At 37.9% G+C, this 14,938-nt stretch overlaps 1 protein-coding gene across 1 annotated transcript in view; it reads right to left on the reverse strand.

Moving 5' to 3' along the window:
* RAD54B (RAD54 homolog B) overlaps window positions 1-14,938 on the reverse strand; it is a 69,643-nt gene that overhangs the window by 11,264 nt on the left and 43,441 nt on the right. Inside the window, exons 4-8 of the mRNA XM_061995099.1 lie at window positions 11,732-11,932; window positions 8,321-8,608; window positions 5,705-5,867; window positions 4,776-5,001; window positions 253-460 (exon numbers count right to left, since the gene is read on the reverse strand). Of these exons, the coding sequence (XP_061851083.1) occupies window positions 253-460; window positions 4,776-5,001; window positions 5,705-5,867; window positions 8,321-8,608; window positions 11,732-11,932 (1,086 nt within the window). The remainder of the gene's footprint in view (window positions 1-252; window positions 461-4,775; window positions 5,002-5,704; window positions 5,868-8,320; window positions 8,609-11,731; window positions 11,933-14,938) is intronic.

The following is a 14,938-nucleotide window of genomic DNA, read 5'->3' on the forward strand; positions in this document are numbered from 1 at the left end:
ACAGAGTCCTGACTTCTTTACATAAGTTCCCAGGCTCCTTGCCTGTCCCTGAAGGCAGGCAAATTTTGCACTTATTTTTTAGAAGTATTGTTTGTTTACATAGATGTCTATTTAAGACATTAGATTTGGGATTTTAATATCCATTACCAAAATTTAGCCCGTCCTCCTGCGAAACTTACAATATCTTCTTCCATTACCCCAACCTAGCACTATCAACATAGCAAAGTATTAAAAGTAGCTACAGATACTAACCAGTAAGGATAATTCTCCTCTCACAAGATAGACTGGTGAGGGCTGTAGTTGTCTTAATAGAGCTATTTTTCAGACGATGTCCTTCGTCACAGATTAGGAGGTTAAATTCTATGGCCTGAATTTGATCCAAAGATCGCAGTATCATCTCGTAACTGATTATCAGAACTGAATAAAGTGGAGAACCGATGAATTCTTCTACTTTATGGTCCTGCGGGTACAAAGGAAAAGATATCACACAACTATGTGAGATCACTCACCATAGTCCTTAAACATTCAATGTCTACAGAATTATTTTTTTATCATAACACAGGACATTTGCTATCTCCTTCATGGGTCTGGATTATTGATTCTTTCCTAATTTGCAAAGGAAATACAGGATCTGATACAGCAATTTAGAGTTTTACCACCTCACTAAAGAAAATTTATTATTCTTTTAGGCCTTCAAATCCTCTGAGACACATTACCATGAAGGTAAAAACCACAGCCTCCCTGCAACAGCTTTCCTGTCCTGGCCTTTAGGTAAGCTTCAAATGAATAATTAAAGCAAGACAACAAAGAGGCAGAAGTAGCTGCCTGTACATTCACTCTGGGATCACAAGCTGCAGGGTGTAGTGATGTGGTCCAGTAGGAAATTACTGTATTTCACCAATCTAAAATTCTTCTTGTAGTTTTGAACTGAATATTGTATTGGCTTTGTTCCAAGTCCTTAACATTGATTGGTTGACCAACAGCTAAGGGCAGCCTGGGACTCAGAAAATAGAGCCCAGAACGAGACTCTGAACACAAGCCTATCAGTAAATAAATGCAATTGATTTCTACACCCCGTATTAGTGGTCATAAAATGGCTGTGAGTCTCTTTGCCCCCATTCAAACCCTTTTCCTTCCCATGGATATCAAGACTTCTGATGTCTACTGAAAGAAAGAGACATTATAAATAAAAAGTCCCTGCAATGTGACAGGGAGCTTATTCAAAAAAAGTTTCCCAGAAATAGGTACATTTCTGTGCAGACTTGTGAATGGACTGGGATTGTTTGCCTGTCTTGCAAGTATGCATAAAAATGGAAAAATGTACTCTGGGCATGTCCTTTACCCTTCCACTTAGCTCCAGACGCTAATTCCCTGCATGATCCTTCCATGATGTTCACTAACTAAGCAGACTACGAACCCAGTTGATAAGCCGAAGGACCTCTTTAACTGTGAAAGCAAATCAAGCTAGAGCCTCAGAAGGTATTTTTATTTCCAAAGATCAGTTACCGAACACAGACAACTAAGTGTGGAGCCAGATGGTGTAATACACTGTAAAAGCAGCACCACTTAATTACCACAATCTTTACAGCCTCCTAGCAGGTGATTCAAATGAATCTATGTGCTGAATCTGGCACATTAATCTCATAAAGTACCTGTGGCAGATCACTCCCCACATGCTGCTCATGAAGAGGCCCACACGTGTCTGAGGAAGCAAGGGAGCAGGTAACACAGGCATGCACTGATTTCCCCAGGTGTTTGGACAGGACCCAAGCATTCTGTTATTTCCAGGACTGTAGTTAACTACCAGTTTTCTAGCCAATGTTTTTACTGTCAAAATAGGAGCAGAAAATCTCCCAAACCAGAGACAAAGACACAGAGGAACTCTGCAGGCAACACCCAGTGTTGTCCCTGACTAGTATTTGGGCTCCACGCTGCAGCCCAGAAGACAGAGGCAATGTCTTTGGGATTGATCAAGCATCAGAAGATTCCCAGTGTTCAGAAATCACTTTGTTTTCCTACTCTTTCTGGGTGTAGGATGAAACTACAGAGAAAGCGGTGGGGGCATTGGGGAACTGCCTCAAGTGTCCTTCCCTCCCCTGGTACAGCATCCACTCTTCCAGATTGTCTGAACTCCTTAAACAAGCAGGAGAGTCTTGCCACACCATAAGCCCCCTGCAGCCAATTATAACATATTCCCTGCTGTATGTAACAACAGCAGTAGAGGATGGACTGAAAATGAAAATAAATATACAAGATAATTTCACATAATTAAGTTATCCTCTTAACAGGCTGTAATATATGTATGTATTATAGCCCCCCTTTTCACAATTACCTAAGGTGACTTGACAGGTTTAAGCGAGTGAGCCACATATGGAGCAACTGTCAATCAGCATTAGAGCTCCAAAACATCCCAGACTTACTCTTTGAACAGACTCTTCTTTGCATGAGTCCAAATCCAACATGAAGTATAAATTTTAAAAATGGTGAATCATGAAGCAATGTAAACCTTGAATTAGTTAATTCTCCAGATATTTTAACCTTAAAACCAAACCAAATCAACCCCACTGGAAGTGATACTCTGCAAACAGATAAAGGCATTATTCTGTCAAAGACGTCTCAGATGCTGATAACACGGATTAATGAGACAAAAATGCAACCTTTGTAGGGATATCTTCCTGTTAAAAGCAATGTCCTCTACATTATATTTGCATTTTAACAGAAATAAACTGCAATCACATTTTAAAAGCAGCTAATAACCTGTTTTTTAAGAGCTTATTACTGAAGGGTTAAGATCAGTTTGTGGTGTTTCAGTGTTAAAGTGAGGAAAATATGCCTAACACATTTTTTAAAGTCCTCCAGTTCTGTGTATGTGTTCCTTATAAAACTGAAAAAACCCTTTGAGACAAGCTCTTCCTTTTAAGCTATAGTGAAGAAATAACAGTATGGTAATTGCTGTTTTTCCAGAGAAGATAGACAGTAAATTATTTTGAAATACCTCATTATACCCGAGGCAAGTCATACCGAGTCTTCCTTTTGCATGACAACATATTCCTTGCTATTTGGGAATACAAGCTTAAAAGCTACTGAGGGTCCTCAATCCAAATGGCTCCAGCAAGATGAGTAAGAATATTAAAGTTATTTAAATTAAAAGAAAATGAAAGCTACTGGCATTTTGGGTCATAGTAACTGTCAGCACATTCTGTTTCTCTCCTCCGAAAATTATTCATAAAAACTGGGAGAAAATGTTCAATTATTTCTACCTTTTCAGCTAAAAACGTTGCCATATTATATTTTGCCTTGTATCCACTTCATTTAGAAACTTCTAAAGCAAAACTGGTCAATGGAAGAATCAGCTCATCTTTAGAACTGAGTATTATTTGTTTTTTCAATCTACTTGCATGGAACTACTAAATTAAAAAATAACTTTGGAAAATAAATATCTGTAACTCTGTTGCAAGCACCAGTGCAGATACTATTAGTTCTCACTTCCTCCCACTGGCACAATTCAAATACAGAGGAGCAAGGAAAAAGCAGGGGTATGGCAGATTGCTGAAGGTACATATTGAAACCACGGTTTGCTAAACAACTTTCCTTTCCTTTCTGCTATGAATGCCACTCCATATGGACATATGCACCAGAATTTTTAAGAAAAGAAATAGTGGATGGTAAATTATAAAAACCTGAGCTTGAATCTGAAGGCTTCAGAAGCATTAACAAAGGTATGAGCAAGTCTCCCAAAAGCATGAGCTTAATGAACGCCAGTCCCAAGGGGAGACAACCCTCTGACTGAGATTGCTCAATAGGAAAAATGTACATGGTAAGGGAGTCTGACTGGACAACCAGTGCAAGATGTGGCCCTCCTCCAGAGAAAGCCTGTGATGCTACAGCCTCACTCCTTGAACTCCCATGTCTTTTAGTTGGCCAGGTGCTTTCCTGCCTGATGTAGTAATAAAAGTAGCTACATCTGTGTTAAAACTTCTAGTCTTTGCGGTAAAGGACAGAGAGAGTTTTGTGTTTCAAAATCAAATGCAAGACCCTAAAGGTGTAGCAGGGAGATTAAAAGATGTGGTACTTCCTCACGGGAATCATCCAGACACTACAGGAACTTGGGAGTGTCGTTACCAGTGGGACCAGCTACACTATAGGACAGGAATCAGCAGTATCCCACTTCTTTATTAAGATTTTTACTTGTCTACTTTCTTCTGCAGATGAGAGGTATTCACATTAGATATTAGACTATAGGCTTGGTAACTCATGAGACTTTAAATGATTCCTACAGAAACCTAACTCTCAACAGTGACAGCAGAGGGAATAACCTCCTGAAATAACCTGAAACAGAGAGCCCAAACAAAGAGGGAGGAGTATTCTGTACAGAACAAAAAGCAACTACCAGAGAAATGGAGCATGAGTCAGTCAAAGAAGATGTCCTGGTACATAAATCAAGGAAGGTATGCACTTTGATAGACAACAGAAACTCCTCCTTAAACTAAAGAGGCACGGGAGAAGCATGTTACTTTTTACATCTTGAAAGGTGAAGCCTGCAGAAAAACAAGGCACATGCCACACAGGCAGGTGAGCCTGACCTATGTATTGGTTACTGAGCGCTAAATGCCTATATGGAGAAATAAAGTATTACAAATAAATATGAATAGAGAATTACTAGTTTTGGCCTCTGGTTTATAAAAAAAAAGAAAAAAGAAGAAAGAAAAAAAAAATCACAAGCCCTATATTCTGAGCCAAACATGACCTAATCCCCCTTTGGAAACAGATCTTACCTGATCAACTGTAAAGACTTTGATCCTTTCACTTCCCAACCATTTCTGAAATTCTTTTTTCCAGTTTTTTACCAGACTCCCAGGGGTGACAATTAGTGCTCGCTTTAGTTCAGGTTTGCACCCGTAGACGCCTTGACGCAGAAGAGTCCAGACAAGTGCAATGCATTGCAATGTTTTTCCTAAACCCATTTCATCAGCAAGAATAGCTCCAAATCTGCCACTAACTCTGTAAAATATAATTAGGCAGTGGTAATATTATTTACAACTGGCTTAGGGAATTGTTTCTTGTGGCTGTTTTGTGAAGTATAAAGAATCTATTTATGTTTATTATGCTCCACTGCATGTTTTCATTCAGTTATATCAGAACACCTTAGAGTGGAACTCCTCATTTTCTAGATTAACACATTTGTCCAGCAAAACCAAACAGTGTAAATCTTCTTACAACAACAACAAAAAAATTACCTAGTGTTTTTTTAACTTGTACACACTTTAAGGAACCTGTGACTTGAGAAAGTACTTTTGATAATAGTATTATATTTTTTCAACAGCTTGGTATTAACAGCTTCTTTTTTCTCGATGCCTAGATTATAAATTATATGAATAATTATGAATAACATGAACTATAAATCCCAGAAAGCAGAGTGCTTTAGCATGGGTTAGACTGTATCCGTGTTTACAAGATTTTGTATTTGCAGTAAAAATGACAAGCCTTTTGGTGCACTAGCCTCTCATCACATCTGGCAAAGCCAGAGCAAGCATGATGCCACACACAGGTCAGAAAAAAGTTGTGCAATCCTTACTTGTGGAAAATGACTGTATCCTAATTAGTTGAACAGTTGCTCAAATCTTCCTATGGAAATGGTCAAATTTGAATATGGGCATAAAAATATTACAGGTATGGAAAGCCAAAAGGATAATTATTTTCTTACCTCATTCCCATTATGCATTCATATAGAAATATAATTCCTTCCTTCTGATGTGGTCGGAGATTATTTGCAATGTAAGGATCCACAACTACATCCACCATAGGTAAACCAGCCTTATTGAACATCCACTGATGACTTGCATTTGGTTTTGGCATAACTAGGGAATCTTGAAGTTCAAAACATATGCAAATATTGCACAAACCCATTATTTTTAGTCTATTACCAAAGGATATTATTTCTCTAACTCAGCTACAGAATAAAGAAAATGACTGCTAAAAATACTGTTTAATACATCGATTATTCTCAGATAGAAAATGCATTTACCAGCAGAGTATTTGGAAAAAACTTCTCAAGAAAAAATACTTTACGAAGATTTCCCAAATAGTTTGCAAATTTTCTCAAATATCAAGGTGGAAAACTGAGAAATCTGAGTATTTTTTATGATGGAAATCTTAGTGTTTTTTTATGATGAAGTGAAACCGCCTACCTAATAAATGTTGCGTGACAACTTGAGTGCACAGAGTTAAATCAGAAGAAGTTCTGAAAGGCTTCTTAAAGGAAAGTTTAAGAGAAAGAACAGAAACAATAACCTACATAAAGTCTAGACACTATATTTCAAGAGGATATTGTTGTAGCTGCCCAGAAAGTCTTCTCTGCCTGAGAAACAGAGATAAAAAGACAACGATTTGCTTAAGAAAAGGGAAGGACTGAGACTGAGATGACAAAGGCTCCCACAGTGCATGAATAAAAGAAGTTGACAGACATGCAGAGGCAATGAGAGAATGAAGTATTGGGATATATCTTTTGGACATATCTAAAGAAAAGTTTTGCTTGCCATAATTTGTTTACAAACATCCGTACTGGGTTGCTTATATTGATCTGACACATCCTCGCTGAAAAGTTGTATTGTTACAGAACAGAATGAGAAAGTAATTTATATTTGCAGGTATTTTTTTGTCAGTAATCTATACTGATAACTTCTTCACTGGAACAGGTTAGTTCACAGCTTGTTACAATTCAGGGAGATTTTGTTTCCTACAAACAAAGAGATGAGTTCTGGTAGATTACATCCAATTGCATGTCTGTACAAATAAGACAAAAAGATAACTTTTCTGACAAAATTTTGCAGCCTCTTAGATGGGAGAGAAAGAAGGCCTGGATAAGCAATAGACTAAAAGCTTAGAAATCACGCATGGAAGACATAACTTCACTGTGTTCTGCTAAACAGTAGGATAAATGACTGCCTGTTTTGAAGAAGTTGCATTTTAATCGACTATTGGCATAGACCTCAACATGACAACCTCTGAATGCTCCAGTCCAGAGGTTCTGGTCTAGGAGAGTATCTGCATTATCTCTGAAAGAGATTATGCAACAAGACATTAAATAAACTACAAGATTCTCCTGTGTAACCAACACTAATGACTGACAGCCTAACCTACTGATGAGTTGAGGGTTCTCAATCATCAGGCAGTTAAGGGAAATCTCATAGGAGGTACTAAAATTCACCAGGAGAAAAGTCACAAGAGATAAAGAACTGGAGTAAACCATAGCTTTTTGACAGTCTAGTGTATAAACAACAAAGAGGTTAACTTGAATATATCTTGAATATGTCAGGTCTTTGCCAGATTTTAAACTAGAATGCTAATGTCATAATATCATCTTCCAACCGCAGCAAGGAACGTGTTTAGATACAATATGATCAAGCTGAATTCACACAAGAAGATGGTGCTAATAAGGCTGCTCTTGCAAAAGGGTCAATAATATCACTAATACCACTTGACTGGGATTTCACTGTTTATTTATATAGTAGCTAGATGGCAGCTTTAAAAAGTCACTATAGTATCAAGATATGAGGTAAGAAGTAGCATGGAGGTTAAACTATAGCAAGAATGTAGAAAAAACTTTCATTTTTTTACATATGCACTGCTCTGCTTAATAACATTTTAAAATTTTTATCTTCCATCTGAAAAATAAAGCCATCAGCAGAATATAGTTCCTACACAGTTGGTTATTGACAGACTTCTTGTTTAGATAAGCAACACCACTTCTGCAGCTATCGAATGTTTACGGCATCCCTCTTATACAACTGCTTAACCAACTGTTTTGATGCTGATGTATTTGTGAACTCTCATGGCTCTGCAGCACACAGTGCTTCTAGCATTATAAAACGAAACTTCTATTCCAAAACATGTCTGTTCGAGATTGGGCAGTGTAATTACACTCACTGGCTGTGAAGGATTGGGCACTGTCAGAAGCAGTTCTTTGAATCTGGCTTAACTTCTCTACTAGTGGTCCTCCACTGTAATTACTGTGCTGCCACATTATGTCATTGTTTCTCTGATCAATAAACTCATTTTTCTTGGCAAAGCTCTTAGAAACCACTCTAACTTGTTTATACAGCCATCTGTAACATCTATGAGAAACTTTATATAGTGTAGAGCATTTCACCTGTTAGAAACACATACGAAAACACCCTGGCATGGCATTGATAGAAACACTAGAACTGTATGTCAGAAATCCTTTGGTAATACATTGTGGTACAAGAAAATTTTGGTTACATATTCAAGTCTTTTTGAGAGCCAGAGGATGCTTAAAAGAACTTAAAAATCTGAACCTTACTTGAAGCATTTGGATCATGACGAGGTTTGTAGCTTTGAGAATCTTTGGGTCTATTCTCTTTTGTATTGGATTGACAGACATTTTTGAATGGTTTACAGAATGACTTCATATTAGTTTGAGATAAAGCAGTTGGGATTGTGTCATGCATCCCTGTTCCAGTCTGAAAACACCTGCCACTGCTGAAGTCATCTGCTGAAATTACAGCCATCACTTCAATTTCTTTTCCACCAACCATCAGTGTTTGGCCTTCATCAAGACTGTCTAGTACTTTAGATTTATATCCAGTACCTAAGAGAACACAAAAATTTAGCAATTAGGACAACACTGAAAATACTACTTCCTTAACATCAGTGGTCATCTGCAGGAAAGAAAAACAAAACTGTCAACGGGTATTTGATTCTTAAGCATTTTGATTGATACACACCTGAAATCATAAAGCCTTTCCCTCTAACAGAGTTTGATATTTTAGTGCTGACAATCAGAATTAGATACCAGAATATCTAAGCAAATATTCTATCGTCATCATCCACAACCAGTTCTACTGAATGTCAAATATCCATTTAAGGGAATTTATGAAAAACAGCTCCGTATCACAAAAACTAGCAGCTTGCCTTAGTTTTAAAATTTCCCAAGACTAATGACCATTCAAGGTCTTTTTTCCTTCCTTTCATAGCCTGATATGAACATCACTAGTGTCTCTTGCTGTTGATCTAGACAGACTATTCTACTTTTACAATAATTCTAAATTGGCTTTTTACCATTAAGGACTCATATGCAGCTGAAATCTTTACTTCTACATACACTCTGAAACATATATGTCTGATTTTTCCCATGGTTTGTTAACCAACTCAATAGTTTGCTCATTTAAAAATCTGTCAGGGAGTTGAAGAATTTTGCTGTGCCCTCTTAGGGACCCCATCACTGGGCATTCTCAGAGCAGCTACCACATACTATTAGTCTCCTTACACTAGATGGTAGTAGCTGCCACTTTCTTTTCTGATAAAGATTTAGAGAAGAGTGGTGGTTCCTTCTTTAAATAGCATTTTCGTGGCTGAAGCTCACAGATAAGAAATGGGAGAAAAGGGAGTTTCTTAACTCAGGGAGGTTAAAGCCACACCTTTACCTCAAAATCAGAAACAGGAATGTTCTTTACACCAGTTATTGAATTTGTGCCACTTTGAATAGACAGGCATGGATCCTTAGTTGGGCCAACAAAATAAAAAAGCACGTTTGCATAGACCAGTAGTTAAAGCACTCACCTGTGAAAGAGGCAACACTCGTCAAGATTTTACACGTATTTTATCAAACAAATAGTACATATAAAGACTGCTGGGGGCTGTTTGCAAAGCTCTTGTTTCCCACTTCTAGGAAAGTGCCTTTCCCAAGGGGTTGGAAGGTGAGGATATGGATTTGAATTCCTTTAAGAGAATAAATTTACTGAGGTGTTTCACAGACTAAGCAAGTGCTCAAAAATAGTCTCGCCAAAAGTGAAAGGGAGATGATTTTCTTCCTCTCTTCTAAATGCTTGTAAAAAGCACACAGTGATCCTTGTTCGGTTCTTAAAAGAACACTTGTTTCTAGGAAAGACCTGAAGAAGCCAGAACACAAGAGGATGCACATGCCTTCCTAAATGAGGTGCCTGGACAGGGCATTTATGACCTCTCCTTCACTCTGCATTTTTGTTTTCTTTTACTGCCTCTACACAGCTTCAAGCTGAAGGTACTGCAGGATTGCAGGATCTTTTGCATTATGGTCTGAAGAGTCAAGTTCTAAGGCAGTATGGGCTTTAAAGGATAGACGAGAACTTAAGAAAGGCAAAACACAAACCTACAAAGTTCAAACGTAGCATCTGCCAGAAATACTGTTTCTATAACATACAGCAAATTATAAGAGCATACTTCCTAAACTCTTTGTAATACATTATGAAGGAATTAGGACCAGGCAGAAAAGAAAAACAAGGTGTTCTGCTGCCTCAAAAGCATGCTACAGCCTGTGCTGGTTTTAGGTTCCCATGCCCCTTCTTAGATCCAGCCCTAGTATGCCTAAGTAAAAAAAAAATTATCTTCCTTTGCCCTTTTCTTCCCACTGAAAAATATTATTCCTGGATGCTCCTTCATATTCATTGCAAACTTCGTAGTATTAAATGCACATTTGGAGGCAAGCCCTGCCAGCAGACCTTTCCTTCTCTCTCACCCAGTGGGCTTGTAGAATAATTGTAGAAATGTAAAACTCACACTGCTTAAACTGGTCAATTTATGGTTTCCTTAGAATCAATGAGCATTGAAAGCAACACTGAATGGGCAAGTTAGCACCAAGGACATCAGCATCACTGTGCTCCCTGACACCATCAAACACAGCATGGAGACTTTTACCAGCTAAAATCAGAATATTCATTTTTCTATTGTGTTTTCTGCTAATTCAAGAAGACAGGAGTTGAAAAAACCACAATGACAACAGGGTGGCGGCTGATGCATTCCAGGCATTACTCTCTTTCTCTCTGCCTTTTTCAAAAACAAGCAAGTCTGTACACATATTGCTTTGCTATAAATAAATTGAAATTAACTTCTAAGTCACAAATGGATTTGCACATCAAAACTGCCTGGTCCTAACAAGGCTCACAATGTCATGATTGTAAAAGAAGAGCAGAGAAGCCATCTCAGCCCTAAAATCAATCAAATTAGGTTTTGTAGCAACATTGTCCAATGCTACTCCCTTACAAAATATATTTGGCACATTTAGCAAAGTTAATTCTTGCTTTGCTTTCAGTAAAAAATTATTGCTTCAAGTTAACTGCAGTCTATAGTTTGCAAGTCTTATTTTTAACTCTGATATCAACCCAAACTGTGTCTTACAGCAGCAGCTGCTGCTAAAACTACAAGACTAAAAATTGCTACACAGTTGACTTTGGCTTGGCTGGCTTGTCTTTCCAACAAAGGTAATATTTTTAGCTGTTTGACTGGTTGAAAAGCACAGATCCAACCTCTGACATTCTCAGTTGCCATACTACTGACTGGAACATCTACAAGGAACTTAGCTGTATATTTTTGCCTAATATTAACACCTTTTCCATTGCATTATGTGAGCAGCCAAAATCAACAACTTATCCCTCATTTGGTATCTCCGCTGAATTAGTACAGCCCTTCATTTCCAGATCCTCTCCTTGGACTAGCATTTGGTGTTCTGTGAATAATGTTATTCAGCCTGCCCCAGCCTCCCCCATACATCTGCCTTACATGTAAGAAATATAAAGCTTTCTTTCTGTCTCCTTTTCCCCTCTAAAACCTACTCTTTTTCCATCCTGTGGCCGACATTGGTATGGAGAACTCTAAATTATCTGAAGAACTGTGTCTCTGTTATGCAAATAATTTTCAGTCAATTGTTCACTTATACAAATATGCAAATCTCCAGTACCTCTTCCAATGTCTTTGCCCTCCATATCTTTCAGTATCACTGACTTTCCTTTTGTGATGAGAACAGCATCGCCTTCCCACTTCTTGTGCTTTTTCTTTGATGCCTTACACCACACAACACTGAAATATTTCGCAAGGCAGTCAGGTTCTTCCTGAGCTGCTTCTTCCTTTGGTGTCCCTGAAGTTGGCAGATACAGTGCATCTAAAAAGGAAATGAAGTAACAAAGACTATCTCAGGTTCTCATTTGCATTTCAAACAAATCAAGGACAATCTATGCATTCATCTTATATGAACAAAGCAGTGTATTTCCTATAATGGACCACTTAAGGTAAGTTTGGACTTGGACAGAACAGAACATACAGACTCATCCTGAAATAGGATTCATTCAAACATTTTTGGAAAGTATGCATTTTCAGAAAAAGCATATTACTTGACACATTAGTAAGAGAGCTCCTGATTTGACATAGAAGATGATGAGAGTGGAGAAAGAATAAAATGAAAGATTGGGGAAAAAAAACCAAAAGGGAAACAAGCGTGGGAGAAAATGAAAGCAGGGTCCCAGTGAGAAAGTGCTGGACCATATTCTGGAATCAAGTACAGGAACACAGAACTCAGGAAATAGAGCAAAGGAGGCTAGTAACCGGATCTGGGGCTGAAGTCATTAGTACTAAGTGGCAGAATAACCACGATTGTAGTAATGCAAAAGATTATTACAACTCCTTTCCTTAAACCCTTAAAAAAATAATTGTGCAAATCCTGAAACAGACCATCTCCTCAATTTGTAGCAACTCAAATGTTTTTACTAGGCTTAGATTGATTTAGATTTGGCAGCAGTTACCTAATTGTGTCACAGATGTAAATATTAATGGGAAATACTTAGGTTAATAAGGTTAAGAAATCAAACTAGAACAGGCAGCAGTTGATTATAATATCGATTAAGAACAAACACCCTCTTTCAAGAGTTAGCAATCTTACATAAGTAATGGTAGATAAGGCCTTAGCATTACCTAAAGGAATATCTGCAGCATTCCTTTTCAGCACATGCACAGCTTCAAAGGGAGAATCTGGCTAATTTTCATTAAAATACCCTTGCATGCTGGTTAAAGGCTTAGATCTGTTTGTTCCTTTGATTCTATCTGGGATTCAACACTGTACAAATCTGTTACCAAAAAAGCGCTTATGCCACAGACTAACCTTTCCAAAATTTCCAAGTGTGCAGATACTCGAAGCAGAAGCAGCAAGTAAAAACTTTTGTTCACAATAATGGTTCAATAAAAAGGCATCACTTCTACAGCAAATCTACATATTGTTAAAACTGCAAAACACTCAAGTTAGAGGCCTAAAACAAACGCAAATGACACATTTCTTCAATAGAATTTTCTTCTCTAAGCTCTCTAAAAGTTTTTTTGGCTGTATAGGACTCTATGCTAACACAATGCCTAACACAGACAGGATTTTCCATAGGTGGATGTTTCTTCAGGGCATCAGCCAACATTTGTAGCGTTTCATGTGACAGATGCCCCCATCTCCAAGGAATAACAGAGCAGCTACTGAACACTGGAACACCACAGAAAGATGAGAAAACGGAACAGAGCAGCTCTTTTTGAAATGTAGGAAATTCTTTGTAGATGAAACCTGGGAAATGAGCCAGAGAGCAAGAATAAATCCTTGCAGTTTTGCAAAAAGGTACACGCACTCTATTGGATCTTCAGTAATCACGAGTTGATTTGGAGGAGTGAAGGAGGGGGTGGGGGGGAGAGAATATCTGTACATGGCTAAAAACCAAAGGACTAATTCAATTCTATACTGAGCTATTCTATATTATAACTGTAAACTGATTCAACAGATAAATACAAGGTTGTTTTCTCTTTGCTTTTCAAATGGATTCTTTTAGTTTAATTGGCAACTTCTTTCCTCATATTAAGATTTTAAGCAATTGTTACTGCAAGAACTGGAGACTTCATTGCAGAACTAACTTTCTTCTTCTCTCTTGAAGGATGGCTATCCATAAACAAATGATCACTTCCCTGTCTCCTCCTCTGACCTCCCGCATGAGTTTGGTGACCCCTGAGATTTGTTTTATGGTATTGCTCTTTTACTCGGGGAGTTCTGTGTGGTGTTATCTGAATCTCCAGTAGATTCACTTTCGGGTCAGTAAGAATTCTTCAAACTTTCCTTATCCCTGCTTAATTTAAAATAAGAGAACCAGTAACTTTGGAATAAGTCTGGAAACTAATAGCATTTTATACTACTGACTTTTGCCAAAAAGGATTTCTAAAGCAACCTGCCCCCAGTGAGAAGTAAACTGGCCACCAATATTCCATGTTTCATATACTACTACCAAATCCCTATGGGAAACTTGAAAAATAACAGCCTCTGTAATGCTCAGATTCTTCTCTTAATTTGTCTTCTGAATTACCAAAATTGCTGTTTGCAAAAATATCCAACAACGATTTGTTTCTACACTACATAAAATGTTCTGCTTTTACCTATAACTACATGAGAGTTTCCGATAAAAGCATTAAGGCTTTTTTCTTTTTAAGTGAAACATTTTTATGTAAAAAGAATTACATCTTCTCAAAATTACCTTCCACAGCATTTCCTTGAATAAAAAAAATAAATCAGTTCATGAACGGTGCTGGCCAAGTACGTGCATTCAGCTTTCTTTATGTCTTGTCATTTTTGTTTGTATTCAGCATCACACCTATTCAACTTCAAATATTTATTCTCGTGCAACAGGAGGCTATTCAAATTAGAGAAATACACCAGGGACTTTTCAGGAATTGAAGTGAGAGTGGCATGTTATGCACAGGGACTAAGTTCAGTCTTTGATACAGGGGTACGGAGAGCAACAGCTTCAACAATAAAACCCTTGCTGGTTTGGTGAGGCCCTGGAAGATCGGCCCTGGAAGATAAAATGCAATCGTAAATTCTGAGCTCTGCTGTTAATCAGTTTGGACTGAATGTAATAAGTAACAGGAACTATGTGCACACCACAGTATGAGAAAGATCTGCAAATCACGCTCACTCCTTTCTCTCCCAAACAGCAAACTGCCCAGCCTGGAAGCACAGTTTTCTGAACCATGAACAATCTCTAGCAAGTGGCAGAATGAAGGGCTTGGGAACTTGAAAGACATGGATAATAAGGCTTTGAAAAGCTTCCACAAATAAAAAAAAGCTTTCTCTCTCTGGTTGAGAAAGCAAGGG

Source organism: Colius striatus, chromosome 4 (genome assembly GCF_028858725.1).
Source record: "Colius striatus isolate bColStr4 chromosome 4, bColStr4.1.hap1, whole genome shotgun sequence".
NCBI lineage: Eukaryota > Metazoa > Chordata > Aves > Coliiformes > Coliidae > Colius > Colius striatus.